General features: G+C 51.6%; 8 protein-coding genes across 8 annotated transcripts; 2 read left to right on the forward strand and 6 right to left on the reverse strand.

Moving 5' to 3' along the window:
• Window positions 1–46: 46 nt before the first annotated feature.
• Window positions 47–6,100, reverse strand: CAOG_00191 (cytoplasmic FMR1-interacting protein 1). Its single transcript, XM_004365005.2, has 14 exons — window positions 5,846–6,100; window positions 5,107–5,184; window positions 4,724–5,013; window positions 4,250–4,574; window positions 3,238–4,156; window positions 3,054–3,130; window positions 2,777–2,947; window positions 2,592–2,668; window positions 1,602–2,499; window positions 1,410–1,473; window positions 968–1,301; window positions 717–864; window positions 410–613; window positions 47–271 (listed from the first exon to the last, which is right to left on the reverse strand). The coding sequence occupies exons 1-14, from the start codon at window positions 6,038–6,040 to the stop codon at window positions 224–226; spliced, it is 3,828 nt and encodes a 1,275-aa protein (XP_004365062.1). The 5' UTR covers window positions 6,041–6,100; the 3' UTR covers window positions 47–223.
• A 453-nt stretch (window positions 6,101–6,553) lies between these two features.
• On the forward strand, window positions 6,554–7,988 carry CAOG_00192 (L-carnitine dehydratase/bile acid-inducible protein F). The gene has a single exon (XM_004365006.2). The coding sequence runs from the start codon at window positions 6,609–6,611 to the stop codon at window positions 7,905–7,907; it is 1,299 nt and encodes a 432-aa protein (XP_004365063.1). The 5' UTR covers window positions 6,554–6,608; the 3' UTR covers window positions 7,908–7,988.
• Window positions 7,968–9,821, reverse strand: CAOG_00193 (L-threonine dehydrogenase). The gene is made up of 4 exons (XM_004365007.2): window positions 9,637–9,821; window positions 9,148–9,190; window positions 9,006–9,070; window positions 7,968–8,894 (listed from the first exon to the last, which is right to left on the reverse strand). The coding sequence occupies exons 1-4, from the start codon at window positions 9,788–9,790 to the stop codon at window positions 8,077–8,079; spliced, it is 1,080 nt and encodes a 359-aa protein (XP_004365064.1). The 5' UTR covers window positions 9,791–9,821; the 3' UTR covers window positions 7,968–8,076.
• A 124-nt stretch (window positions 9,822–9,945) lies between these two features.
• On the reverse strand, window positions 9,946–11,287 carry CAOG_00194 (hypothetical protein). Its single transcript, XM_004365008.2, has 5 exons — window positions 11,126–11,287; window positions 10,735–10,804; window positions 10,480–10,585; window positions 10,242–10,340; window positions 9,946–10,147 (listed from the first exon to the last, which is right to left on the reverse strand). Exons 1-5 carry the CDS (start codon window positions 11,235–11,237, stop codon window positions 10,016–10,018), a joined length of 519 nt encoding a protein of 172 aa, XP_004365065.1. The 5' UTR covers window positions 11,238–11,287; the 3' UTR covers window positions 9,946–10,015.
• Window positions 11,288–11,627: 340 nt separating this feature from the next.
• On the forward strand, window positions 11,628–16,091 carry CAOG_00195 (hypothetical protein). The gene is made up of 2 exons (XM_004365009.2): window positions 11,628–11,644; window positions 12,950–16,091. Exon 2 carries the CDS (start codon window positions 13,138–13,140, stop codon window positions 15,964–15,966), a length of 2,829 nt encoding a protein of 942 aa, XP_004365066.1. The 5' UTR covers window positions 11,628–11,644; window positions 12,950–13,137; the 3' UTR covers window positions 15,967–16,091.
• Window positions 16,092–16,135: 44 nt separating this feature from the next.
• Window positions 16,136–19,836, reverse strand: CAOG_08395 (hypothetical protein). Its single transcript, XM_011271663.1, has 7 exons — window positions 19,350–19,836; window positions 18,163–18,336; window positions 17,931–18,051; window positions 17,535–17,839; window positions 17,242–17,422; window positions 16,886–17,167; window positions 16,136–16,793 (listed from the first exon to the last, which is right to left on the reverse strand). The coding sequence occupies exons 1-7, from the start codon at window positions 19,698–19,700 to the stop codon at window positions 16,405–16,407; spliced, it is 1,803 nt and encodes a 600-aa protein (XP_011269965.1). The 5' UTR covers window positions 19,701–19,836; the 3' UTR covers window positions 16,136–16,404.
• A 499-nt stretch (window positions 19,837–20,335) lies between these two features.
• Window positions 20,336–22,626, reverse strand: CAOG_00198 (hypothetical protein). The gene is made up of 6 exons (XM_004365012.2): window positions 22,448–22,626; window positions 21,774–22,208; window positions 21,410–21,683; window positions 20,799–21,291; window positions 20,638–20,703; window positions 20,336–20,522 (listed from the first exon to the last, which is right to left on the reverse strand). The coding sequence occupies exons 1-6, from the start codon at window positions 22,590–22,592 to the stop codon at window positions 20,388–20,390; spliced, it is 1,548 nt and encodes a 515-aa protein (XP_004365069.1). The 5' UTR covers window positions 22,593–22,626; the 3' UTR covers window positions 20,336–20,387.
• A 1,365-nt stretch (window positions 22,627–23,991) lies between these two features.
• CAOG_00199 (tRNA methyltransferase) lies at window positions 23,992–25,693 on the reverse strand (the record flags this gene model as incomplete). Its single annotated transcript, XM_004365013.1, has 2 exons — window positions 23,992–24,763; window positions 25,614–25,693. The coding sequence occupies 2 exons, from the start codon at window positions 25,691–25,693 to the stop codon at window positions 23,992–23,994; spliced, it is 852 nt and encodes a 283-aa protein (XP_004365070.1).
• Between the last annotated feature and the right edge of the window lie 1,680 nt (window positions 25,694–27,373).

Consider the following 27,373-nt stretch of genomic DNA (forward strand, 5'->3'; position numbering starts at 1 on the left):
CTTTGATCGGTTGGCTGTTTTCGTGCTGGCTGCAAAGAAAAAAAAATCTAGAAAAGGCATAATTGTATGGACGCAAAATGCACTGCACAGAAAATCAAACAACAACAACAAACAAACAAACAAAAGGCTCAGACATGCCAAAGCACGACGATGTCTGCAAAAGCAAGTGAAATAGACACAACCACAAGCATTGCACCGGCTCTGAGAGCGGGTTGAGCCAAGATTACACGCGCGTGTCATGTCCTTCGACACCTGAGCCAGCCTCGATTTTCTATTTTTTGAGAGTGTAGCAAAGCGTCCGTGAAGGAGGGGGGGGGGAAAGGAGTGAGCCAAGGACAAAGAACAACATAAAATTCACATCACAAAATGACAAACCCTGTCAACACGCAATCTCATTCGAAAACCGTACCTCAATCTTTCGAGATACGGCGGTGCCGTGCTCCCCATCATACGACTCATACGTTGGGACCTTCTTGGTGTCAAGAGGAGGATGTGCCACACCATAACGGTTGCCGTGCAGATCACGATCGGGCAACAACGTCTGAAGCGTCGCAAAGATCGAGTCGTTCAGGCGCTGGTAGTTCTTGACTTCTTGGATGAAATCGACAATATTCTACACCAAACGAACATCGGTCGCGTGTTGAGAATCACAAGGAGAAGGAAAAATCAAACAACTAAAGACAAGTCGCTTCTAGAACAAAGACTTCATCACTTACCATGCTGCCAATGTTGCCAACTTGACCGTCCACAGCGTGAACGTTCACGATGTGGTAGCAAATGTCCATGACTTGGAACCGAACCCGTTGTCCAAGCAAGTAGATGATTGCGCAGCCAGTCCACGGCAGACCCTCACCGAAAAGCGTTCTGCCAAATGCAATACATCACACAACGACGAGCTGAGTTGCCTGCACTGTTGATTGCTAACAAGCAAACCCCCCCCCCTTAAAACTGAAGAGACACGACTTACTGCGTGGAAAATTCCGTCTTGGCACCAGGTGTGCAATAGGCAAACTGCAACACACTCCACAGGCGGTAGAATTCGCTTGTTTCGTCAATGTTGAGAATGCCATTCGTGGGCCGGGATCCGCGCCACTTTTCGCGCACAGGGGCCAACAAGGCATCAAAGCGCTCAAGCACGCGCACAAACAGCGACTTGCGTGCCAGGGAAGGCGCATTGAGCTTGCTGGCCTGTTCGGCACGACCACCGAGAGACTCCGAGAAAGGCTGCCCTTGGAGATGCGTGGTGACGAATTTGAAGAAGGCAGTTGGATCCACTTGACCCGTGGTGGAGGGAACAGTCACTGCCACACACGCATACATGTCGCCAAGTAAATCCACAAGTCACACTCTCAACCAACAGAAACAACACAAAAACCCTCAGCCCTCATTAGTGGCGGAAATATACGTACCACCAGAGCGATCGATCGTGTAGAATGGCAAAGATTGAACATAGGTGAACAAATCGCGTTGCAGCTGCGTATTTCAAACGAAATAAGGGGAAACGGGGAAGGGGAGGAGGACAGGGGTTTGGGTGAGCTCAATTGACCATCCACTTTGACAACAACAACAACAAAAACCACCAAACATCAAGTGCTACTCACCATAGACTGATCGAGCAAACGGGCAAAAATGAGCGAATTGCCGAGCTCACGGAACACATGGAAGACCTCCGTCTTCAAGTCACGGTAGGCCAAGATCGGCTTCAAGTGTGCTTGGAAGTACTGGAAGGTTCCCAACGTGCCGTACTGGAAGAGCGGCGTCTTCATGTCGACGGGGATGCCGCGCATGAAGGATTCAACGTACGGGCAAACCATGTTGACCAGCTGGACTTCGACATTCTTGAGCAGTTCGTCAATCAGCACGCCAATCTTGTCCTGGCCGATAACGCGGATGATGGTCGCAATTTGCTGCAGGCCGATCGATTCCTTGAACGGCTCGTACACGTTGCTCATCGCTTGGTACACAAACTTGTTGCCAAACAGCAGCGAGTGCTTGATCTTTGGCATGGCATCGCGCTCCACTTGCGTCTGCGAGAGCTCAATCGGGGCACGCACAAACTGCTGGGTGCCCGAGCTGAACGAGTAGTTGGGCAAGAAGTCGTAGATGAGTTGCATGACGACGTGGGAGAAAATGCGACCATTGTTCAAGGTCAGATCGACGGCATCGTCCACTTCGCGCAGCATGTCCTCAAACGGATCAAGGGGCAGGAACTCGGACAGAAGGTTGTGCGTGAGGCGAGCATTGTCAAGCAGGCCTTCCAGCTCCATAATGCCCGTGCCAAACTCGTGCGCCTCAAAGCGACCAATAGCCATTTCAATGCTGGAGCGCAAGAGGCGGTTCATGCGCTGGGCCATCAGCTGTGAAAAGTCAATCGTGCGGCCAAGCAGTTGAACATGCTTTTGACGAAGCAACGAGGTAAATCGATGTGTGGGCACGTCCAAGTGACGCACAACATGGTTGGCGACGAGTACATGCTTCAGCGCCTTATCGAGCAGGATGCTGGGGTGTCGAAGCAAGAGCAGAACGAAGCGGTGAGTTGAACGCACGACAAATGTGTTTTTTCGTGTTGCCATGTCAGGTTGCCCGCTTACCATGAGGCTTGAGTCTTGTAGTGGGTAAAGACAGCTTCACTGACCTTGAAGACCAACTCATCAAAGCACAAGTTGACCTGGTGGAGGATGAAGGCGAAAAACAAAACAAAACAAAAAACCCCAACAGCAACAGGTTAGAACGCGATGCTCCACACCAATTGCCAATCACAGTGTTCTACACAAACCTCTGCTTCGATTTCATCGTAAAGGTAGCGAGATTTCAGCGCCCAAAGAGCACTGTTGGCGCTGTCGTTGTACAAGTCCAAGGGCACGAGCATGTACTCGGTTGCAGTGCCCGATGGCGACTCGATGATAGAGTCGGTCAGAATCCAAGGCAAAGATTGCTCAATCGGGAACTGCAGCAGCAATAGGAAGCACACCCCCAAAAGAAGTAGAAAACATCACCAGACCTTCGAGTGAGTTGCAGCAGCAATCAGAAACTGCAACGATTAGCAAACATACCTGAACAGAGCGAGTAACTTCCAGATAAAACTCTTTAAACCAAAGAACCGAAAGATCCGAGCAGGCCAACACGGACTCTGCAAAACAAGACGCAAGATACCCCCCCTCGGGTCAGTTCTCCGAATCAAAGCATACCAACGGCCTCGAAACAGCCTCAAAAATGGCCGAAACGAAAAATACATACTGTCCAGATCAAGCAGGTAAGGATACAAGAAGGAGCGCTTGTAGAAGGTCATCATCTCGAAAATCTGTTGGCTGGAATAATCCTTGCCCTTCATCAGCGTGCCTTTCATGCCGGCAGCCTTCTCGTTGTACAAGGACTCGAGAAGCACGCGAGCATAGTTGAGCTGGGTGGAGGACGGCGCACAAGCGCGGTAGGTGACAGGGGTCGATGGCCCAGCAGGCCCTTTCTTCTTCTTCTTGTCGTCTTCGTCTGGAAGCTCAATGACGGCCTTTGCGTCCATGAGCATATCACGAATCATGACCAGGACGGACTGCGAAGGCCGCTTTTTCTTGATCGAGTGGCTGGTAATGTCCAGGAGGGTGTTTTGCACAAAGGTGAAGAGCTCGCGGTGAATGCAGCGACGAATGAGCGGCGCAATCGTGGCGCTGACCGTCTGAAGCGCAGTAGCCACGGATTTGATCATGGAAATCATCTCCACCAAGGCAAAGCGTTCCTCAAGCGAGTAATTGTATTTGACGAGCTTCTCGTACTCGCCAGCGGTTTCGGGACAGTTGCGATTGGAGAACTTGTCGACGGGATGGGCATACTTCCAGGCGGCCTGGTCGTGAATCTGCGTCGTCCAGCTCGAGAGCAGCTTGATGCCCTCAAACACGAGCGCCAGGAGGTCAAAGTCCGGCGCCGGCTCCCAATTCTCCTGCGCACGCACTTGGTTGGAAAAGATGGCAAACCTGCTCATGTAGTCCTTGAAGCGCACAATTTCACCGTCCAGCGAAGTGATGATGCGGTACTTTGTCTGGAGCTTCAGGATTTCATCCTCCGTTTCCGGCTGCAGCTTGCTGCGCTCAATATGCGGCGCATGCTTCATGTAGGCAGACGGGTCCATCTGCATGTCGCCAATCAGCGGAATGATTGGCCAGCTCTGGTAAAGCAAACGAGGCAGACGCACGCAAAGAATTAGGGAAATCAGCAAACTCAGTTGTTTTGCAACCAAACAACCAACCAAAACACTTACTCGGAGAATCTTGAGGGCACGGTCCAACTTGACACGCTTGTTACGAAGAATGCTCGTCTTCTCGTCGTTACCGTCAATCATGGACAGCGAAAAGGCCATGGCACGCAAAAGCGCGTACTTTTCGTCGGGAAGCGCAAACTGATCTTCCTCATAGTAATCAACGCACACGTTGACGACGCTCGTCAGGACTTCAACATAACCGTCAATGCCCACAACGTCCGTTCGAAGTTTGGTGGAGATGCAGTCGTGGTTTGCCAGGAACAGGTACAAGTGCTGGTTTTCCATCGTCTCGCCCTCGTCCATGCGCTTCAAATTGGTGCAAGCACTGCAGCAATGACAAAAAACAACGAACAACGCAATGGTTGGGGGTGGGGTGGGGTGAGTGTGATGCTTTGAGGGCAAAAAAAAAAACCAAACGAAAAAACCCAACGAAAACAAACAAACAAAAAGGACAATCGGACGCAACCAACTTACCGCTTGTACATGGCAAAGTCATTGTTCCAGGCTGTCTTCATGTTCTTCATGTTATCAAGCAGGGAGAAGCCGTTGAGGAGGTGCACAATCGAGAGCAGGAGCGGCTCCGACACGATGGGCTCCTTGTTCTTGTTGTAGATGGCAGCCAGGTACTTGATGACTTCGACGAGCTCGGCGCAAGCGCGGTTGGCAAAGCGCATAAACTCCTTCATCTTCTCGACCTCTGGGCGCAGAATGTCGTGCGTCTTTTCGTAGATTGCCACGCGATCGGGTTGATCTTGCGTCTTGACCTGCACACAGCCAGTGAGCAACCAGTTAGCAAAAAACGAGAGCAACCGTTGCAGTTGATGCACCAACTCGTTGAAGTTGTTGAAGGGCGTTACCTGCGGCAGAGCCTTGGACAAGGAGCGAGTTGCATAAATGATGCCAAAGTAACGCATGGCCTCATCGACATTGGCATACTGCGGACAACACACACACACACATACACACACAGAGTAGTTGTTCAAGTGAGTTGATTCAGATGTGAGTGAAGAGTCAGCATTCAGTAATTCAGCAACAGAGAACAAAAAAACAAAATTTTTCATGTTTGGAAAGAAATGGTTGTTTTTTTGTTTTTGCCATTTCTATTCTATTATTCTGATTGGATCGAGTCGAGCCGTTTTGAGTCTGGCTCAGCACTGCATCGACGCTCAGAATGGCAGGAACGATCACGACGACAATGATGATGGGTGATGATGAACGAGGAGCAGGAGAGCTGAAGCGGAGCACCGTGAAAGTCAACATTCAGCCGCGTCTCCCATCGGTAGTCAGCCATCGCGCGCGTCGCTTCACCACCTCCACCGTGCTCCAATTCCCAATGAACTAGAGCTTGGTCGCTGCGTTGGATTCTTCCCCTCAACCAGTCGCGGTACTTGCCACTTCAAGCCAGAGACCGGTTTTCCAATACAAAATCAAACAAAACAATGTTTTTTTTTTTTTTTTTTTTCCATTTTCAACCGATGCTTTTCAAGAGTCTCGTCTCAATAGAGTTGGGAGGCGGGTCTCCGTCCCCACTACTTGGTGATTGAACCTATGCGAGAGAGTGCAGAGAGAGTGAGAGAGAGAGCGGGGGAAGTGTACCATTTTGCGCATGAAGCGAGCCTCGCCAGCAAGATGCGACTGGAGGTTGCTGTAGAGGTCTGCGTCTCCAAAGGCCGTGTCCAGCGACGCGTTGAGCTGCACGCTGATCGGCCGCGGCTGGATGGCAGGCTGGTTGTCCACAAGCACATGCTGGGACAGCAGCGCGACGTTGTTCAGCGAGGTGGCCAAGCTCATGATGGGAAGACAATAAGAAGAAGAAGAAGAAAAAACAAAGAAAAAAAAAAAAGAATGAAAATCATTCATTCATTCAGTTTCCTGTAATGGAGCAAGCAAGCAAGCAAAAAGGTCGCGTCGGTGGAAAAGACCGATGACTAGGTTGGAGGAGATGGTTGGGAGTAAAAAACACAATTCGAAAAAAAAGGCATCTGCGTCTTGGAAGGAGCGCGGTTTGTTGTTTGAATGTCGTTTTGCTCAACGGTCTCCAGTTGGAGTCTTCTTCTGCATGGAAGGAGTCTGATTTTGCGATGTCTGCTTGCTTGAATATCGTGTGAGCTGGCAGTCACCGTGATTCGTTCAGTTTCTGGCACAGAACACTCGTTTGCATCGAATCTGCATTGAGTTTTGTTTTTGCTGCAATCCCATTGGGAACAAGTCTGCTCCGCCGTTGACTTTGCCATTGTCAGGCTTGTTGACTTGGAGTGACACACCAATGCACGACACGCAACTCGTCTCACTCATTCTTTTGTATTGCCTTGTCTCAGATTCAGATTCAGATTCAGAATTCAGATTCTTATAATCATCGATGGCAGCCAACATCGCGCTCCGTGGCGTGCGCGTGCTCGACCTGTCGCGCGTGCTCGCAGCGCCGTTCTGCACAATGCTGCTGGGCGATATGGGAGCCGATGTCATCAAGATTGAGAGCCCGAACGGCGGCGACGACACGCGCAAGTGGGGCCCGCCGTTCGCTGCTCCGGCCGTGAAGCGCGACAATCACCAAGTGCCCGTCCGACAGCCAGAGAGTGCTCAGCATACATCTGCTGTGGGACAAGCCGACGCATCTGCACCGGCGGCAGAGTCGGCGTACTTTCTGGCGGCCAACCGAAACAAGCGGAGCGTCACTGTGAATCTGAAATCCGAGCGAGGCGTCCAGATTGTGCGCGAGCTCGCGGCAACTGCGGATGTGCTGGTCGAGAACTTTCTGCCTGGCAAGATGGAGCAGCTCGGACTCGGGTACGAAGGTGTCCTGCAGCCGTTGAATCCGCGGCTTGTCTATTGCTCGTTGACCGGATTTGGCCGCCATGGGCCGTACCGAGACCGTGCTGGCTACGACCTCGTCACCCAAGCGATGGGAGGTTTGATGCACATCACCGGCCAACCTGGGAGCGGTCCCGTCAAGGTTGGCGTGGCCATTACCGATCTCGCGACGGGGCTTTTCGCCCATGGCGCGATTCTGACCGCCCTCCTTGCGCGCACCCACACAAACCGCGGACAACGCGTGGACTGCTCACTCATGTCATCCACCGTTGCCTTGCTGGCGAATATCGGATCGAATTACTTGATTGCAGGCAAGGAGGCAAAGCGGCTCGGCAACGCGCACCCCAGTATTGTCCCATACCAAAGTTTCCAGTCGTCCGATGGCGAGTTTGTCGTGGCGGTGGGCAACGACGCGCAGTTTGTCGCGTTCTGTCGCGTTCTGGGTCTGCCAGACCTTCCACGGGACTCGCGCTTTGCCAAAAATGCCGATCGCGTCGCTCATCGCGAGGTTCTCATTCCGCTCATCGCAGCCATGCTCCGAACGCAGCCTACCGCGCACTGGATGGATGCGTTAACACGCGAGGATCTTCCGTGCGGTCCTATCAACAATCTGCAGCAGGTCTTTAACGACCCGCATGTCTTGGCAACTGGGTTGATTCAGCAAGTGGAACACCCGACAGTCGGACGAATTTCACTGACCGGCTCGCCAGTCCAATACAGCGACACACCAGCACGGATAGCGTTGCCTCCGCCCACGCTCGGGCAGCACACCGATCAAATTCTCGCTGAGGTACTCGGATATACGCCCGAGCAAATCGCAGCGTTGCGGCGTGACAAAGTCATCTGAGCCCTGCTGGTGTCAAAAAAACGTTGCTTTGTTTTGTAGTCAAACAACATACAGTAAAAGTGATTGTATCAAAGAAAAGATGTTTATGGAAATGATGTGAATGGACAAGGGCCGAAAACAAACACGACACACACACACATACACACACACACACACAAAACCCTCCTCATCACTGCTTTCCAACAGCAGGGTAATGGCGACGAAGCTTGGTCAACATTTCACCAACCATTGTCTTGAGATCATAGTCGTGCGACCATTGCCAGTCTTGACGAGCATTGGTGTCGTCGAGGGAGCGAGGCCAGGAATCGGCGATGGCCTGTCGGAAATCGGGGCGGTAGGCAACCTTCAGGGGCACGTGCTTGCGAATCTGCTCGGCAATCTCCTCGGGGGTGAACGAGAAGGCGGCAAGGTTGTACACGCGCTGCTTGAGCTGTTCGTTGGGGGCCTCGAGCATCATCATGGTGCCCTTGAGGCAGTCGTGCATGTACATCATGGGCAAACGGGTCTTTTCCGAGAGGAAGCACGTGTACTCGCCAGTCTTAAGAGCGTGGTGGAAAATGTCGACGGCGTAGTCGGTCGTGCCGCCGCCGGGCAGCGATTCGGCCGAAATGACGCCGGGGTATCGCAACGAGCGGAAATCGACGCCGTAGCGGTTGTGATAGTACTCGCCCATGAGCTCCATGTGCACCTTGGTGATGCCATAGATGGTGGTTGGGCGCATGATCGTGAGGTCGGGGGTGTTGTCGGCGGGGGTGGTTGGGCCGAACGCGCCAATCGTGCTCGGGCAAAAGACGCGCAGCTTGTGCACCTTTGCCAGGTCGACAATGTTTTGGAAGCCCTGGATGTTCACCTGAAGTGCCTTGGCCGGCTGCTGCTCGCCAATAGCCGAGAGCAGTGCGGAAAAGTGCACGACCCAATCGATGCGGTGGTCGACGATCAACGCCTCCATCTGTTGGTAGTTGAGCACATCAATGTACTTGAATGGGCCTGGTGCGCGATTTGGAGGTTGTCAAAAGATGGAGTTGCAACAGTGTCAGTTTGTTTGTTTTTGTCGAAATGGCCACAGTTCACACTGTGCGACGTATCCCATCCACTCACCGTCTTCCGGGACGTCGGGCTTGCGAATGTCTGACGTGACGACGTTCTCCTTGCCATACTTGGCGCTACAATGTGTTCAACATTAGCAACCATACAGACGTAGCGCAGAATCGTGTTGATTTTTTTTTTTTGATTTTCTTACCGAAGCATCTTTGCCAGTTCAGAGCCGAGCTGCCCGAGTGAGCCTGTTTTTTTTTTTGGCGAGATTTCCAACCCAAAGAGCCACACAAAAAAAATGAGCACCAGAGAAACAACATCGAAACGCTTGGCTGATCCAACGCAACAAGTGAATCGAGTGAGTGAATGACTGGAAGCGAACGAAGCGCGGTGGTCACGGAGAGCAACACGAGGGGTTTTCCCTCTTTTACATCTCTTTGCTGCAAAAACCGGTTTCGCTGGGAGCTTTTCGTTCTGCAGAGCGCGACAGGGGCGTCCGAGCGATTGCGTAGCAGCGCCAAACCGATCGCAGACGGAGCCTGCTTGACACTCGAGCAGAAATTGCACGAGCGCAAAGTGCAGGGGCGAGCCTGCGCGTGGACTGTGGTTGTGTGTGTGTGGTCGGATTGCACTTTGCTTCACGTCGCTGCGTCTCGCTTCCACTGTTACGTCGTCACTTCAAGATCGAACTCACCGGTGATGAGGATGCGCGGCGATTTGCCAGGCGCGGTCGAGGTGGGCACGACGGACGACAGGGAGACGGCAGCGGGCGAGTGCAGCGATCGGACGCAAGTTGGCACTGTGGCAGAGGACGCTGTCCGGGCAAGCGAGGCGAGCGATCGAAGCATGACGGTAAAGTGTTTGCAGAAAAAAAAAAATAAGACGAGTGGGAATGGAGAGTCTGAATGGGGGTGAAAACATGTGGAAATTCGACAGGCACGACGGTCGGGTTGGAGAACCGATTTGAGCGCGATTTCGACAAAGCAAACTGCCAGAAGATGGAAGCGTTCCTATGATACTGTATTTTACACCATTCCAGGACGGAAGGAAACATTGCGCAAGAGCAACAGACGCTATGGCGCAGCAGCAGACGACGACGAAGAAGAAGAAGAAGAGGAGGACACCGCAGAGCTCCGGGCATGCTTCAGGGTCATGGCCTTGGCTGTCGCATCGAAGGCAGCTCGATTGAACTGGAACTGGTGTGCCTGAGTACACGAAGAAGGACAAGAGAGAGTGAGCATTCAGGATCAGTGACGGGGAAGGGGCAGTCACCACACACAAGAACGAAACAAAGGTTACAATTTCAGCAACAAGAGCATCGTCGGGATTGGGCTCGGCGAGCAGCATTTGGACTGATGAAAGCAGCATTGCAATGTTGTGACATGCCCTCCAGGAGCCCTAATACGATTCAGGCGTTAAGAGCGAGCAGGGCCAACAAAACAAAAACAAAAAAAAGTTGTTAGTTTCAAAAGTCAAAAAGACCTGGCAGGTCGGAGCTCGACATTTTGCAAAGCAGAGTCGCAGCAGCTCCATCTACCTTCGGATACGGCTTGAGCAGGTCTAGACAGATACGCCCGGCAGAATCAATATTGGGATGATGCACTGGGGTGACAAATCGCGTCTGCGGAACTTCAAACGGGTACCTGAAGCAGCAGAAGAGCGCGCCCATTAGAAAACAGCCAAATCAGTTGACTGTGTGTACTTGTTGTGCTTTGGCTGATGCGACGTCGATGATCCAATCGGCAACCCGAAATAGAGCGCAATGCGCAAGCTTTTACGCGAATTTCTTTACCTGTCTGGGATTTCAAGCTCCAGCTTGAACACACCCGATGCATAAGGAGTGCCTTCAGGGCCTGTGATATCTACCATGACAATGAAGAACGGCCGTGAGTGACTGGGAAGCTCATGGATGAATGACGGAAAAAAGTGAAACAGACGGTTTCGGTTGCTTCTGAGTCAAGCTGCAGGAACCACCGGTCGCTGGACAGTCGTCAAAGGCATGCAGCGGCGCAGAGCTAGACCACGCCGACACCATAAGAATCCAGCCTCTCTCGCGCTGGCCGCAGGAGCAGCAGGAGCAGCACCAGCAGCAGCAGAAGCGGGGTTGCGCGCCACACTTTCGCGCCAAAAACACGCGCACACACCCCACTGCCAGCAAAAAAGCAGTGGCCGCCTTGACTTACTCGCTTCAAGAAGGTCGATGCGGTCTGGATTCTTTTGCCAGCAGGAGATGCCAGGCGGCGGCTGCGAGGCCAGGAGCGGCAGTTCCTTGTTCAACCGGACTGTGCGTTGCATTGCGCCGTTCAACCCCCCGCTTCAATGTGCAGCAACGAAATGTGAATTAGAAGAGTGCAAAAGAGTTGCTACATACATCAAAGGATTCAGTGCTAACGCGGGCTGTCGAACTGGATGGCATTGTTGCTTTGAGGCAAATCAATGGATGAGCCTTGCATTGAATTCCCAATGGGACTGCTGTAATTTATAGCCACCAGGACCAGGACCAGGACCAGGACCAGGACCAGGACAGGATGCCCATGCTATTCTGGAACTATCCACTGAGACTATTGAATCAGTCCAAAGCAGCTCAAGTGGAATGACAGAGAAGCCACCTGAGTTTTTGCATTTGCATTGCACTTGGCAGGTTGGTCAGCAGCAAACGTTTCTTTTCCAGTCCTTTTGTTCAATTTCGTATTCTTACTGTTGTAAGTTGTCTCTTTGTTTGGATCTCAGTTTTTTTTTTCTTGGTTTTTTTGTTCGGTAAAAGCGCTTGAAGGAGATGACATCTGACTGTTTTCCCGCGCAATTTTCGTGTGGCTTTTTTTTCTTCTATGAGCGAGAGGGGGCGAAGTCTGCCATTGAGCGAGCACAACGACATGAGATTGAGAGAGACTTGGAAGTGAGAGCAGCAGGAGTGCAGGAGAGTGAGCGCAGGAGAGGGGGGGGATAGGGGCAATGGGCGGTTTAAGAAACGGCTGTGGCTGACGCAGAATTCTGCAAACTGGCAGCGTCCCCGGCCCCTTTCTGCGCTCTTCTATCTCGTGCGCACGAGTGGCAGTCCTACTGCCAGGATGTTTGGACTCTCCTTACCAAAAGCGCACACGGCGAAACGAGAACAGCAGAGCGACCGAACCCTTTCCCCATCACGAGTAGCGGTCGACTTTTTTTCCTTTATTTTTTTATATTTGTTTTTGTATTGGTTTTTCTTGTCAACCTCAGTCGAGTGACAAATGGAAGACGAGAGCGTCGTCGGTTGCTCCTTCGCTATGAGGAGCACAGGAGGTGAACAAGAAGAATAAGATGAAGAAGATGAAGTACCGCGGTGGTAGCGGAAAGGGTGCTGGCCGTTCTTCTGGCTCTGCTCAGTTTGAGCGTCGGCCGATGCCCTCCCCCCCTTTGTGCTCTTCGCTTCCCCGCTCCCCACTTTGACCTTGCATTGCTGCAGCTGCTTCAACTGAGCACAAACCTTCTCCTTTTCAATGGTCGGCCAGCAAACACAAAACGCGCACTTTTTAGTTTCCTTTTCACGTGAAGGTTTGAATAAAAAACGATCGGCTTTTTGGAAGAAGCGAATTTACTTTTTTAAAAAAAGACATGACGACGGAAAACGCAAAAGACATGATTAAAATTTGCAGATGAGTGGAAGAAAAAAAACGGAGGTGGACAAAAATCAAAGTGAGGAAGGGCGAGATGGAAAAGAAGGGGAGGGGAAAGAAAGAGAAAGAAAGAAAGAATCAAAAAGTTAGCACGGTGCGCAAGCCTCGCACTGCTGCACCTGTTGCACTGCGCAACGCATTCCCTACCAATAATCATAATAAGAATCACAATAATAATAAAAAAAGCACAAGGCATCATGTTCGTAAGGGGAGCACGTGCAGGGCATCCCAAAAATGTCCTAACACAAAACTAGAGTACTGCGATGTGCACTATTGCATGAATTTGGGTTGATGCTCACTGACTCGTGCTCAATTCTCTGCGTTTTCGTCAGACTCGTTTCCCCCATTTTCGTCGTCTTCATCTCCATCTCCATCTCCAGGTCGTCGTCTCGATTCTCAAACCAAAGCAGCGTCGCATCCGCGTGCAACATTTCTTAGCACCCAAGGGCTTTTTTTTTTTGGGTCTTCCTACTCGGACGTTTTAGCGTTCTGTCACAACTGCTCGCTGAAGGACAGTGAACGCTTCGTGGTCACGGTGTGAAATGCCCCCGAACGAGTCCAGTGTCATTGCCCTCGTTCCGCTGCTGTTGACGAATATGGACGGTTGTCAGTCGTCCTCGTCATCGTCAATTCTTGCTGCGTCAATTCTCGCCCCTGCCTGCTCCGTTGCTACTGCCGCCTCATCCAACGCACCAACCCAGGGCTCAACTCTTGCGGCGCCCTTCGATACGCCGGTCACCTCTCCGCCATCGGGACTGCAGCAACCTTCTTCCACGTCGTCCACCTCGCTTCCGTCGGCGGACGGTTCTGCGACTTCTGACTGCTTTCCCCAGCCAGTTCAATCGGCTTCCGCAACAACAACAACAACCACAACCACAACTACAGCTGATACAACCATCAACGATGGCGCAAACATTACTGCCAATCGCGCCGCGGTGCCTGGAGCATTGGACGGGCACAACGCCGCCGCGATGATGTCGCGTTTTGACACCACCGCTACAGCGCTCACCCCTCCCTCCGAACCCCTGGTAGGGTCTCCACCATCGCAGCACGCACAGCAGTATCATCATCACCACCAGCACCAGCACCAGCACCAGCACCCACACCACCAACATCAAAGACACCTGCAGCATCCTCATCGGCAGCCGCAGCTCAGCGATCACTTTGTTCAGGTGTACGGGACTTCGCTGGCCAACGCCTTCGGGGTGGAGCCTGCTCGTCGACAATCCACGCCAACGGCGAGCTGGTACGATTCGCGTGCCGGTGCGTCCACTGCATCCTCATCCGGCAACCATCGCTCGCTGTCCCGCTCCGCGTCTCTGCGAACCTCGAGCAGCAGCGACTCGGCCCTGCCTCAAGTCTTCCAACTGACGCCGACATCCACCTCCTCGCGTCACACGGGACAGCACAGCCACTTCCCCGCCCTGACGCAGCATCATTCTCAGCAGCAGACCCTATTGTCGTTGTCCACGTCTGGTACCAGCACCCCGACAATGAAGCATGCGCCAGTGCTCGAGTGTGACGATCTGGCCGCCGCCGCCGCCGTCGCAAGTGGCCACGCTCTATCGTCGTTGGCTTGCGACGAGGACAGGCCACTCTACACTACTACCGCTGATGCGGTCGCGGCACTCGCACCACAAGCCTCGGCAGCAGATGCCGCGTCTTCACTTGGGCTGCCAGTAGAGCCAAGGAAGCGCGCTTCGAGCAAACCGCCGTCGCTCTCCCTGCTTCCCACTGCTGGTAGCCACGAAACCGCGCCCCTCAAAGCGCTGTCTGGAGGTTTCAGCTTGGATCGTCTCCTGTTCGATTGTGCTCATGCCACCTATGCCCACTGGGAGCGCGATACCGAAGACCTGGCAGCGCTGAACGATATTGTCGCAGTGGATTCCATTTCGCTTGTTCCACCAAAGAAGCAGCATCCGGCGCCCCTTTCGCCCAGCTCCATGTCTGCCTTCCTGGGTCCCGAGGCCTCTTCTGGCCTTGCGTCGCGCATTGCCATGACCAGATCTGCCTCAAAATCGACCGTAGCCACGCTTTCCCGCGTTGCTCAAGCGCTGGAAGTTGTTCAGCAGCAACAGCAACAGCAGCAACAACGCCACCCTCTTCCAAGTAGCTTGTCTGCGACTGAGCTGCGCCAGCCCGATGCTGCTGCCTTGCCAACTGCTTCAATTGAATCAAAGCTCGTCTTGCAAAATGCACTTCCGCCACCACAGCAGCAGCAGCAGCAACAGCCACAACAACCACCACCACCACAACAACAGCAGCAGCAACAACAACCACCACAACAGCAACAGCAACAACCTGCAACATCATCCACGGCAAGCTCACTTTCGCCCAAGGCCCATCATTCACCCACTCACCAGCAGCAGGCCATCGCCATTCCCGGCAGCTCGACTGGGCTTTCACGCGTGCAGCAGCTTGATCATGGCAGCGCGTTGGTTTCGCCCTTGTCGGACGCCGCCACTCCTCACAACCCGTCTCGCGTTACGTCGGCCTTCCCTTCGCTTGCTTCATCGTACCAATCGTCTGGAGTCTTTTTCGCGTCGCCATCGGCGGGTTCGGCCGGGTTTTTCAACGGGCACCACGGCAATGGCTCCTTCTCTGCATCCATGGGTGCTGCCACGTCCACCCCGGCAATGCACTTTTCGCTCTTCCCGTCGTGTTCGAGTGGAGCCATGGTGCTGCAGTCCATGGCCAAGTACAATTTGACGACCGATCGCATTCTTGACGAGGGCACCAACGTCATGGTGCGCATGCTGTGCAAAATCTGCCCAACGCTGTCCACCGCGTCGGCCACCTCGGACGCGACCACGATTGAGTCGTTCCGGAACTTCGCCAAGAAGGTTGTCCGCGATGGTCGCATTGCATGCTCAGTTTTTCTGACTGGCCTGGCCTTTGTCGAGCGCTTTGTCGACAAGGTGCAGCTGTTTCAACGATTGGATCCGCGCACGTCTAGCCCTCTGACGTTTGCCGCTCCGGCTGCCGGCGGGTTTCTGACCAGTGGCGCGCTGGGCTTACTTTCGGGATCTCCGCCCCACGGCCACGCCTCGGGCTCAACATATGGGGCAAAGGCGACCGTCAGCTCTGCGCAGCTTGCCGCGTCATTCCAACAGTCGACGTTCCTTGTGGAAGGCACGCGCACGCTTTGCCCCGGCAGCGAGCGACTGATTGTGCTCGGCTGCATGATGATTGCATTCAAGCTGTTGATTGACGGCGCGTATTCCATTGGCGCGTGGAGCGTTGTTGCCGGCATGCACTCCGACCACGTTCATCGCTCCGAGCTTGGTGTGCTTGCTGCCCTCGACTACGAGATTGGCATGAAGGATGGCACTCTGGCGCACTTTATCGAGCGACGATTCTCTTCTCGCTGAAGGCGTCTCTGTTGCCTCACGTTTTGTTAAGAAAAAAAAAATCCCAATAATTCGACTTTAGAATTATCGCTTCAGGTTGTACTTTGTGTTTCGAATGTCACTGATAATACAATAAGTTTTGCACAGTAGATCTAGCAATCTCAATGATACGTTCAACTCAAAAAAATGAACGAGTTGTTAAATGAATACAATGCACTGACAATAGGCAGACAAAAAAGAGAAAAAAGAAAAGAAAAACCACATAAAAAAAAAACTGCCAAACAAAAATTGCCTCGCTCACGATCGCGCACTCACTCACACAAGAAAGAATACAGCACATAGAACTGCGGCACAAGCAAAAACAACAACAACAACAACTTGGGCGCCGGCACAAACGAAAAAAAAAAAAAAACAACCAAAAAAACAACCAAAAAATCACGCTTGGACAACGATTTTTGCTCAAACACCGTCTGAAACAATGTCGGAATAAAGCTTGTTGACGTCTTCGTCGCTTTGGGGATAGTCCTCGAGCAACCCAAGATCGTTGGCGATAATCTCGGCCTTGGTGATGGGCTCGGGCCGCGAGACAGTGGGCAGCTCGTGCTCGTCAATGTGCAGAACAGCGTCGGGATTGATGAGCTTGGCCTGCTCCACTTTAGTCCGGTTCTTTTTGCGCAAGTAAACCATAACAGCCGAGGGGCCGCCAGACGTGACATTTGGAGGAATGGCGGTCAGCGGATTGTCGTCCAGGTTGAGCAGCTGCAGCTTGAGGCAGTTTGCGAGTTCGCACGGAACATCAGACAGGCGGTTGTCGTTAACGTGGAACGACGTCAACGATTTCAGTTGACCTGAAAATAAGCAAGAACGAAAAGAAAGGGGGTGCATGTGAGTTTCGAATGACAAGGGCTATGGCCGATGATCTCCCTGGTCTAAAACATACCAATGCTCAAGGGCAATTCTGTCAACTGGTTTTCGCCGACGTAGAAGAGACGCAGTGCGTGCAAGTTCCCAAGGCTCTGGGGGAGCGCTGTAAGTCGATTGCTTTGCGCATGCAGCTCCTCAAGGGCAGCCAGGGAGCCAATTTCAGGCAGACGCGTCAGCCTATTGCCTTCCAAGTCCAGCACACGCAGCTTGACGAGTCGCGAGGCGGATTCCGGAAGGGCAGACAAGTTGTTATTCCCGAGAACAAGCGATTCCAAATTGACCAGCTGGCCCAACGTCTCTACAGCGCGGAAAAATCCGGTACAAGTGAGTGCTGGAAAAGCATCATCAAACACAAACCTTCTCGAGACATACCAGGCAAGAGTTCAAGCTTGTTTGAGCCCAAATTAATTTCTCGAAGCGACACAAGATCGCCGATGTCGTTCGGAATGCTGGTAATGCTGTTGTAGTTCAAGTTGATCTTGCCCAACAGCTTCAGCGATGAAAAGATTCCAGCAGGGATTTCACGAACGGAATTGTTATCCATGTTGAAAATCTAACCATCGGAGAGGAAAGAGAGAAAAAAAAAGTCCAGGAGAGAAGCGTGAGGAATGGCACAATAGACTACAAAAACAACCATTTCAATAGCAGTACCAACTTGGACCTACCTCCAGCTTCGTAAGAGCACCGAGATCGGCAGGAATGGTCGTAAAGTTGTTCCGCGACAGCTGGAGGTTGTTCACGTTAACGAGCTGGGAGAGGATGCCGGTGGGCAAAACGACAAGCTTGTTGCCTTCGACATTGAGCTCTTCCAACAAGACGCAATTCTTGATGGCTAGCGGCAGTTCAACAAGGCTGTTGTATCGCAAACCAAAGTGCTTGAGCTTGACGAGGTTGCCAATCTCCTCAGGCAGGCGTTCGAGCTTGTTGTACTCGACATTCAATGACGACAGGCGCGATAGTTTCCCGATCGCTGAGAAGACAAGGAGGAATTCGAGTCAGCACAGCAAGAAAACAACAAGCTTGATCACAGCGGCAACTGCAGCAGAAACGGAGCGACATACAGCTTGGCAATGCGGTCAGACAGTTGTTCATCAAGTCAAGAATTTGGAGCCCTGCCAGGTTGCCAAGCGATGCTGGCAGTTCGGTAATCTTGTTATTGCGGATGCTAAGAATGTTCAAGCCCTGGCAATACCCGACGCAACGCAACGCAACGCACAAACAAACAAACAAGCAAAAAAAGCAAGTGAGACCGCCGACGCTTCCAATCAGGAAGTCAGTCAAAACTACCCTTACCGTCAGATTTCCAATGTCGTGACTAATCCACGTGAGCTTGTTGTAACGCAAGTAGAGCTTTGATAATTGCTTCATTCGATAAATGACAGGCGGGACCTCCGTGAACTTGTTGTGGCGCAAATCCAGGACGTTGAGGTTTTTGAGCAGCTCGAGTTCATCTGGGAGGGATGTGAGCTGGGGGTGATAACAACGCATTGATTTTGGTCAGTATAGATTGGAGCAGCAGCCAGTGGAGTGATTGCGTACACGCTTCTACCCCACCTCCCTCCTCCCTCCTCCTCCCCAGCATTCCAATCCTTCCTCGCATTGGTCTCGACGGGTCTTTTTGGGGGGAGTGGTATTGAGAATTGCTTGGTTTTGTGTTGTTGCCTTCCAAAAACAACCACAAACAACCACAAACACCAAAACGCATACACTTTGCACCGACAACGGCGTGGCAATCACACCACTCTCACTCCAATGGCGATCGAAACTCAACATCGATGGAGTTGGGGGCGGGGAAATTTGTGATGAGTGAGGGTGCGAATGGGTCGGCAAGGAAAAGCAAAACAAAAAAAAAAAAAAAAAAAATCAAAGAAAAAAAAAAACAAGGAAAAAAAACAAGGAAAAAAAACAGTGTGATTTTTGGTGACACGTATCATGCAAATATGCAGAAGACCTGGACACCTGGAAAACGACGGGGAGGAGTTGAGAGAGAAAAAGGAGAGCGACACGGAGAGAACTGGAAGAGCGCAGTGTGACTGACGACGTTGGACAAGCAGAAGAAAGCAGATCAAACAAACAAAAAAAAAAAAAAAAAAAAAACTCGCAATGGCTCGTGCAGAACGGAACGCAATGCACTTTGCAGCCAAAAACAAAAAAACAAAAATAAAAATAATAAAAATAATGAAAATACACAACTGTCATCCGGATCACAGCGGGGAGACGACAACAGCGAGACGTGAGACTCAACGTCCTCTGTGTACAATAGTATCACTCAAACGACAGGCTCATTCCTTCCGTCCCCTTCCCTTCCCCATCATCATCATCATCATCCACGAAGAACAAGGAAAAAAAAAAAAAAAAAAAAAAAAAAGACCGTTTTTTTCTTTCCGATCTTTTCGCTGCTTCTGCTCGAGTTTTTTCAGACGCTTTGGGGGCTTGTAGTGTGTCTGGGTCGGCTGGCTCGGCGTTGAGGGGCAACGTACCTGGTTCTGGCTGATGCCGAGTGTCTTGATGTTGACCAGCGCGCCAATCTCCTTGGGCAGCGCGGCGAGCCGGTTGTTGTACAGGTAGAGCTCAGTGACGGAAACGAGCTCGCCCACTTTGGCAGGCAGGATGGCGAGGTCGCTCTCGCTCAAGTCCAGCCACGTCGCCTCCTCCTTCTTGCACTTCTTGAGCTTCTTCTGGACCAGGTCGGCGGTCGCGGTGCTGTTGACCGCAGCCTCCGGCTTCTTCTTTGACGAGGACGACGAGGCCGAGGACGACGCGCGGCTGCTGCTGCTGCTGCTCGCCTCCTTCTCAGGTTCCTTGAACATGGTTTGCCGTTCGTGCGACATGGTGAAGAGCACAAGAGAGAGAGAGAGAGAGAGAGAGGGAGCGAGAGAGAGAAAGGACGACGGAGTGATGCGAGTCAGTCAGCAAAGATTCAAAGAGTGGCGAAAGCAGACAAAGCAAAGGAAAAAAAAAATATTGCAAAAAATGAAGAAAAGGATAGATTGGGTCTCTCATTCATCTTAGATCCGCATCTTGTTCATCTAAGATCGCAATCAGCCGGGACACAAAAATGCTGTCACGAGAGTTGTGAGGTGATGTTTCGCACCGGAACAATCAATCCACGAGGTAATGACAGCTCACGGGAAAAAAAAAAAAACCAAAAAAAAAAAAACAAAAAAAAAAAACAAAAAAAAACAGAAGCTACACACTTCTGCTCCAACAGGTTTTCAGAAAGTGGATCGGGGCATGCATCCACCGGCTGACATGCAATCCCTCGCGTTGCAAACGGTAGAACACGATCCGCACAACATCAGCGACATAGAAATGGAGAGAAACACGGTGAACGAGGACGAAAAAAAAAAAAACAACACCGCAATCTTCAACCCAAAAGCGTTTTTTTTCTTCACCAAGGCATTAACAACAGAAGTCAACAACATAACAACAACCAAAACACGCACAAAAAAAAAAAAAAAAACTACCCGCAAGCAACACATGAAATCGTTCAACAAGCTCCCAATCACGCGAAACAATCACACAAGTCGGAACGCCTCTCGACCGCCTGCCGATCGCATGCGCACCACCAACTTGCGCGAATGCAGCACATCAACCAACAACGCCACTCGCTCGCGCGTAAACTCGAGCTTGGTGCAAAGGCTATCAATTGTCTGCGAATCGGCCAAGAAAGAAAAACAAAAAACAAAAACAAAAGGGGTTTGTGAGCTGCGAAGGAAAGCGGTCTCTCCGATCCGGGGAAAACAACCAAGGCTTTCGACAACTTACCAGAGGGCCGTCTGTCTCTTCCAGCAAACGGTATAGACTAGTAATCTGCTCCGAGCCTTTGCCGGTCTGTGGGAGTAGTACCATCAGCTTGTAGCGTCGTGAGAACCAGCACTCGGAAAAACCAACCCACCACTCCAATCCGACTCTGAATTGCAACGTACTCGGAACATGACTGGGAAACTACCGAGCTCAAAGCGCGTGCGTGTCTCGACAGTAGGCTTTTCGTCTTGCTCGTCATCGGATTCAACCACGTCTGCGAACACGGTCATGTTGAGATCGGTTCCTGTTGGTGCGAGTACGCCCTTGGGCTTGACCGGGTCTGGAACCGCAGCAGGCAGGCAGGGCAGTCGCATAGTCACTGTTGGGTCTTCGATCGTCCAGACGGCCACCGCGCCGGAAACCGTCTCGTCTTCACTGCTACCTCCAGTCGAGATTTCCTCCGAAGGCACAGTGTCCACAACAGCATTGTCCGAGCGGACGGCAGAGCGAGTTTCCGTGTCGAGGCTCTCTGGTCGCAAAACCACGACGGACTGGACTTGAAGAGGGGACATGTCCAAATCCAAGTTGGATGCAACGTTGCGAGCGTCGACAATGCTGAACTGACCAGGCATGATCATCGGGACGACTGTCGGGCTAGAGAACGTCCAGTCCGGACTATGACAAGTTCAGAACACGGCGAGTAAAGCGACAACAAAGTGAGGAAAAAAAAAACAAAAACAAAAACAAAAAACACTGCTGGTTTGTTAGCAAAGCAACTCAAAAATGGGCTCACCTCTCCATGTCATGAGGACCAGAGGGTACGGAATCTGGCGAGTTGCCATCGCTGTCTTGATTGCTATAGCTTGCTGCCATTCCGGTGGGAATCGTCTGGGCCACCCGCGCAGAGCGTGCGCGCAACAGAGGCGTCTTGGGTGGGGTGCCAAGCATTGCTGGAGACTCGTTGCTCATTCGGTCTGCAGGTGAACTTGGGTTGAGGGCTGTCATTGACGCCTTCATGAAGGCTGTTGTTTGAGGCGGCGATGGCATGGCCAGACTATCAATCGAGACTGCAACTCAAAACAATCAAAAAGTGAAAAACACTATGGCGACACCCCAGAGTTACGCGACTCGCGCCAGACAACGTTCACATAGGCTACCTTGCGAAATGTTGGATACGCGATTCCTGTCTGGGCGCACGCTCACATCGAAATCATGAGCGTCAAAGCTTTGGTCGTGAGTGGTAATGTTCAGGGTTTCACTCTGATTTTCAGCGTTCTGTCGCTGCTCTCGCGCAGCAAGCAGAGCCAAGTTTGGTGCCGGCTTTGGCAGTGCAGCAGATGCCTGACTTGTTCGTGGTGCAGGTGCTGCTGCACTTGATGTCGACAGGAAGCTTTGATCCGATCCGCACGCAGAGGCTGGGCCAACGGCGCTACTGTTTGCCCGCCGAGCAGCCGCTTGCCCAAGCAGGCGTCCCTTGGGTTGCTGTGCAGGCGGAACAGCAGTACGTTGCGCGGGCTTGTGCAAATTGGAGACTGGTTGGCTGGGGACGTGGTGACGACCAGGCAATGCGGGTGTCGGTTGTGCGTTTGAAACTGTTTCACAGAGATTTCAAAATGAGCGCTCTTTCGGTGTTTCGGATTTTGCAAACAAGCTGCTCTTTGTAAAGCCAAGGATTGACATTCACAAAAGCAAGAAGGGTGCACTCGAAAGCAGGGGGACAAGTTTGTGAGGATGTGGGCGAGAGAGAGAGAGAGAGATGGGCAGGTTTGAGCGCCAAAAACCGCGCCAAAGCAATCAAACGGCAAGCTCCAAACCACCAAAAAACTCATACCAATAGTCCCACTTCTGCCGGTTGCGGAAGAGGATGACACTTTAGAAGGCGCTCCGGCACGGGCTGGCGCTGCAGTGGTGCTTGTGGCTTTACGAGCATCGCTACTGCGAGTCGCGCTCATAAAGTTGACAAAACGGCTCGACATTTTGTTTTTTCAAATGCGTTTTTAGAGAAATGGCTTGTCTCCCTGGAAGAGTAAAGTTCTTTTTGAAGATGTGTTGTAGTAATGCAATTTTCTCGCTTGGTTGTAAAGACACTGCAGAGTGTGTTGAAAAGTACATGACATTTATCAACTTGGCTCAACCTTTTCATCGCAAAATCGGATTTCTTGCTCCTCCCGCTCCTCTTTGCTCGTTCCTCTCGTTTTATCCATTGATGCGATGAGATTTCATATAAGGCTCGGGAAATGTGAGGTGCGGTATGACAACACGAGCAAACGGGTCGGACCTGCTTTGCGCTTCATCCATTCTTTTTTCATCCATTCACTGGACTCGTATTGACATGAAAGAGAAACAATCTAATAGTGTATTCACATGGTAGGAGCACAAAAACCAGGCAAGAATAACTCTGGATAGCGCATGAAGCAAGTCGAGGGCCACCGAGATTCAGTTCCTTGGTTTTTTGTTTCAAAAAACACCTCGCATATTGAACGGTGATTTGACGGCAGTGTTGTACACTACAGTAGAGCAAAAAAAAAGAAAAAGCCCAAAATCATTTCGAGTGAGTAACGAGACAAGAGATGGGTTGAAAAGAGCAAGTAACAAAAAGACAGCGGAAAAAAAAAACAACAACCGTGAATGAAAGAAATGTTAGTGCATCGGAGTAGAGCGGGCGTGCGTGGGATGGACAAGTCCATGTGCGCGTAACAACCAGCGTCTTTAAATGACGGTTTTAATGTGCCCCATATTGTTGCACACCCGAAGATGTGCAGCAGCTGGATCGAATCCAACCGACCAGCCACAAGTCCACTAGACGAACATGCAGCAGTTGGCCGAAATGGGGGAAAAGAGGGAGGAAGAAAGAAGGGGGGGGGGAGATAGAGATAGAGAGAGACACGGGGGATTTGTGAATTACCTGTTGTTTCCGTCAAAATAATCAAGCTTCGGCCAGTTCGACTGTCCATCACTGATCTAGAGAGGGAGGGAGGATACGAACATGAGAATGAGAATAGGCAGGGAAAAGAAAAACAAAGTTGAAAACAAAAGTGAAGGGAAAAATTTCGACGAAGACGTGAAGAATCGCCGCATCAAAGATGTGGAAAACCTTGCAAGGGCTCTCCGCTTTGTGTGCTTGAAGCACTGCATGCGATCCTTGTCTGTCTCGACGCACTCCATACGGAGCATTGCTATCCCTCCGCTTGTCTCCGTTCACCGTACAGGTACTTCATGGGTCGGAAAACACATTGCGGAGGGAAGGTCAAGGATGTACTCCAGCCAGGGGGGGGGGGGAAAAAGGCGGCAGAGTCATCACAATAACCTTTTGGGATTTTGGCTTGTGCAAAAGAAGAAGAAAAAAGGACATCACGCAAAAAACACATACCTCATTCACTGGCGCTCGAGAATAATGTACCAATTGTCGCGATCGTAGCCAGAACGGAGAACGCGGACATTTGCCAGACGACTGGCAAGCATTTCCAGCTCACCGCTCTTGAAGAGATGGTAAAACCGGTTGAAAACGCGTGGCTCTTGTGCGGTCGACGGAGCGACGCTTGCAGTGGCCGCGGGCGTCGAAGACCGGAGTTTCCAGGGCACAAAGAGGTCCTGGGTGGTGTTGCTCGAACCAAACTTGTCTTGCTCAAGCGCCCAGACAAAGACGAGCAGCCGACCGCCAGGGCGGAGCAAGCGCACAATCTCTGCCATCGCTGCCAAGCGTCGTTCTTCCGTGACGAGGTGATGAATGACGGCGATGGAAATGGCGGCGTCAAACAGGCCGCTCCGGAACGGAAGGCTGAGGTTGTCGGCCACAAGGGACTCGAAGCCGCGGTTGTTGCAAATCCCAATCAAGGCATCAGAGCGATCGCACCCAATGCCCATGACTGATGGGTTGACGCCGAGGTACTTGCCGTTGCCACAGCCAACGTCGGCCAAAAGCGAACCGGCAGGCAACGAGCCGAGAAACCCGTCCACCACGGGCCACGGCTTGTAGCGCGTGTCACTAAAGTGATCGGCAATGGCATTGTACACATCGTGCACAAAGCTGTTTTCCGCAGCTGCCGCAGTGGAAGCATCCGTCAGAATGTCTTGGTCGAGCGTGGCAGGCAGCGCCGCAGACGAGCCCGTCGTCCGACGCGTGATTTGTTTCGCAGGCACGTTTGACCTATCGAATCGATATGACAAGTATGAAGTGAGATGGAGTCGAATCAGGCAAAAGAGTCCAAAGTAATAGAGGAAAGAATGGAAAAAAAAAGCAGAACAGAAGAGATCAGCATTCTTTGGTTGTCAGCACTGTGTTTGCTCAGAAGTCTAACATGTATAATTTTTAAATTTTGTATGCATCATCTCTGGTGGAGGATCAAACGATCAACACGGAAACGAGAAGGAAGGAAAGAACATTGAAAAAAAAAAAAAGAGATCGCCATGTGCTTTTTTGAACGCATGGTCAGCGCGTGCGAGCGAGCAGTGCTGGGAACGCAGAGCGCTGTCAACGCGCAGCAAGCCACAAGAAGACTTGTTGCACAAGAGCACAACGCCAAAGGACAGCGCGAGTGACCAGGCGACAGCAGCCAGGCGAGAGAAAAAGGAGAAAACAGAACAGAAAGAGAGAGAGAGAGAAAAAAAAAAAAAGATCGCAGTGTTCGTTCTGCTCGCTTACATTGTGGCGGGTCATCAGGGAGCTTGATCAGATCATGGCTTTTGAAATGAAAGGAAGAATGAGTTTGTTCTTGCTGACAGGGGTGGCGGAGACCGACGCGACAGTGCCAGAAAAAAAAAAAAAAAAAACTCAAAAATCAGTCCAGAAAATCAGTGGAGAATGAGACACAAAGATGGACTGAAAAGATTCGAGTTTGACCAATTTAATCCGAGTAGAACGAGCGGCCGGTTCGGGACTTGACAACCAAGCAGTGCCTAAGAAACAATTTTAATTCCGGTTGATTTTCACAAAGGGGGTTGGAGTGCATACAGAGAAACAGACAGATGGAGCCATGGTTTCAAAAAGCACACCTCACAACACATCGCCGGGTGTTGAATTGTTGCAGGTGGACAGTTTAGTGATTGCTTGATGCTCTGATGGCACGCGGCATGGCATGTCCAAGTTGTGCGCGTTTTTGAGATCGAAACACGAACGAACGAACGAACGAACGAGCAAAGCGAGCACATTTTGGTTGGTTGCTAGCCCGACTTGCACTGTTTGACTGATCAACCAAGCTTCAAACAAATTCAAACATCTTTTTCCAGAGAGGGGGGGGGGGTCCCAAAATCAGTGCAAAATCAGTGGGAAGATAATCCGGACACTCACAATCTGCCGGGACCCTCGAAAAGGGGACGGCTGTTGTGTGTGTGCAGTCTAAGTCGGGCTAGATGTTTATTTTGACGCTGACCGAGCTTAAATCCTCATCATGACACACCATCGTCTTCACACAACTGCAGCAATGCTGTAAATCTGCAATCGAGAAGAAAGGTTGGGCACTCTATTTTTGTTCGGTGTTTTTCTGTGTGTAATTCTGTTAGATCCTTTGGGGTTTCCATGCGCTGTTGACTTGATTGTGCGTGCCCTCATCAGCATAAGATTCAGACCATTGGATAAAGATATGGGTGTGATGCTGGTGCTGGTCAGTGGGGGGAGAGGAGAGGACTCGTGCGTGAGAGAGCAGAGCGGCTTGGGAACAGATGGCACTCTGGTTCGCACCGCATTTTGTTTTTGTGGGCTCGGCGATCGCCAACCCGCGCATCTCCCGCCCTGCCTCTCGTCACACACGCTGAATGCGTCTAGTGTCTACGAGTGGGGGGTTGGCGGGGAGAGCGAGGCGCGGGGGTTTGCTGTGTGGGCGATTCGAAATCCATCTGGGTCTTTTTTTTTTTTTTTTCTTCCAACTGTTCGCGCTCGCTAATCAGACCGCCCCCCCCAAGCTGCCTCGCTCTCTGTTCTCCCGCTGTCCAATCGCCCGCGCTTTGTGTTGCCCATCCTTCCATCCGTCTATCATCACCCGTTGCGCCAGCAGTCTGGCTTGGCGCCACGGGACTGGCTTTTTTGCTTCGGTGCAATAGGGATTTTTACGATTTTATTCGTTTTTTTTTTTTTTTGAATTGAGATTGTTATCGACGACGGCGTTCAGAGCCGAGTTTTTTTTTTTCGCCCTTGCCAGTTGATTTGCGAGTCCCTCCTTGGTTTGCAACTGCCGGTCGTCGCGCTCTCCTCGTCTCGCCTGCTCTTCTCCACATACACAACAGCGGCATTCGCTCGATTTTTTGAATTGATGATTATTTTTTATTATTTTGTTTAAAACTTTTACCTTACTCTGTTTTGAGTGTTGTTTCGGGGTCGATGTCAACATCGCGCGCGGCAACATTGCTTTGGTGTTGATCATGTACACGAGAGGTTTGAGGTGGCGCGAGTGGCCAGACGGTGCCCCCGCAACACCGAGACGGGAACAGTGCGGTTTTTCAATTTTTTTTATTTTTTTCAGACAAAAGGTTCCTTCGTCTCGTCTCGGTCGCCCAGCTCGCAACGGGGGGGGGGGGGCACGCACTTTGGGCTGAAACAAAGTTGGAGGCTGATTTTTACTCAACAGTACCTGCGTTGAGGGTTTCACCGGACGATCCGTCGTTTCGCTGTTGCCAGGACCCACTTCCCCATTTGGGGCATTTGGGGGATGCCTTGCCCTTCCCCCTCTCTCTCTCGGCTACTTATTTGGGGAGATCAAAGCACCCCTTGCATTGAGAGCCCTTCAATTTTGGTACTCACTGCTTGCCATTGTTGCTGTTCATT

This window comes from Capsaspora owczarzaki (assembly GCF_000151315.2).
Source record: "Capsaspora owczarzaki ATCC 30864 unplaced genomic scaffold supercont2.1, whole genome shotgun sequence".
In the NCBI taxonomy this organism is placed as follows: domain Eukaryota; class Filasterea; order Ministeriida; family Capsasporidae; genus Capsaspora; species Capsaspora owczarzaki.

What these genes read in the sequence shown, in the direction of transcription:
- CAOG_00191 (XM_004365005.2), bottom strand. Translation starts at nt 6,040, where the DNA reads ATGAGCTTGGCCACCTCGCTGAACAACGTCGCGCTGCTGTCCCAGCAT. An exon ending in AAGACGGAATTTTCCACGCA is followed by an intron (nt 865 to 967) that starts GTAAGTCGTGTC and finishes TGCATTTGGCAG; the next exon opens with AACGCTTTTCGGTGAGGGTC. An exon ending in CCGTATCTCGAAAGATTGAG is followed by an intron (nt 272 to 409) that starts GTACGGTTTTCG and finishes CTCAAAAAATAG; the next exon opens with AAAATCGAGGCTGGCTCAGG.
- CAOG_00192 (XM_004365006.2), top strand. Translation starts at nt 6,609, where the DNA reads ATGGCAGCCAACATCGCGCTCCGTGGCGTGCGCGTGCTCGACCTGTCG.
- CAOG_00193 (XM_004365007.2), bottom strand. Translation starts at nt 9,790, where the DNA reads ATGCTTCGATCGCTCGCCTCGCTTGCCCGGACAGCGTCCTCTGCCACA. An exon ending in GCCGCGCATCCTCATCACCG is followed by an intron (nt 9,191 to 9,636) that starts GTGAGTTCGATC and finishes AAAAAAAAACAG; the next exon opens with GCTCACTCGGGCAGCTCGGC. An exon ending in GCCCGACGTCCCGGAAGACG is followed by an intron (nt 8,895 to 9,005) that starts GTGAGTGGATGG and finishes ATCGCGCACCAG; the next exon opens with GCCCATTCAAGTACATTGAT.
- CAOG_00194 (XM_004365008.2), bottom strand. Translation starts at nt 11,237, where the DNA reads ATGCAACGCACAGTCCGGTTGAACAAGGAACTGCCGCTCCTGGCCTCG. An exon ending in CATCGACCTTCTTGAAGCGA is followed by an intron (nt 10,805 to 11,125) that starts GTAAGTCAAGGC and finishes TTGTCATGGTAG; the next exon opens with ATATCACAGGCCCTGAAGGC. An exon ending in GAGCTTGAAATCCCAGACAG is followed by an intron (nt 10,586 to 10,734) that starts GTAAAGAAATTC and finishes CTGCTGCTTCAG; the next exon opens with GTACCCGTTTGAAGTTCCGC.
- CAOG_00195 (XM_004365009.2), top strand. Translation starts at nt 13,138, where the DNA reads ATGCCCCCGAACGAGTCCAGTGTCATTGCCCTCGTTCCGCTGCTGTTG.
- CAOG_08395 (XM_011271663.1), bottom strand. Translation starts at nt 19,700, where the DNA reads ATGTCGCACGAACGGCAAACCATGTTCAAGGAACCTGAGAAGGAGGCG. An exon ending in TCTGACCGCATTGCCAAGCT is followed by an intron (nt 17,840 to 17,930) that starts GTATGTCGCTCC and finishes TTGTCTTCTCAG; the next exon opens with CGATCGGGAAACTATCGCGC. An exon ending in CAAGCTTGAACTCTTGCCTG is followed by an intron (nt 17,168 to 17,241) that starts GTATGTCTCGAG and finishes TCCGCGCTGTAG; the next exon opens with AGACGTTGGGCCAGCTGGTC.
- CAOG_00198 (XM_004365012.2), bottom strand. Translation starts at nt 22,592, where the DNA reads ATGTCGAGCCGTTTTGTCAACTTTATGAGCGCGACTCGCAGTAGCGAT. An exon ending in GGTCCTCATGACATGGAGAG is followed by an intron (nt 21,292 to 21,409) that starts GTGAGCCCATTT and finishes AACTTGTCATAG; the next exon opens with TCCGGACTGGACGTTCTCTA. An exon ending in AAGAGACAGACGGCCCTCTG is followed by an intron (nt 20,523 to 20,637) that starts GTAAGTTGTCGA and finishes GCCGATTCGCAG; the next exon opens with ACAATTGATAGCCTTTGCAC.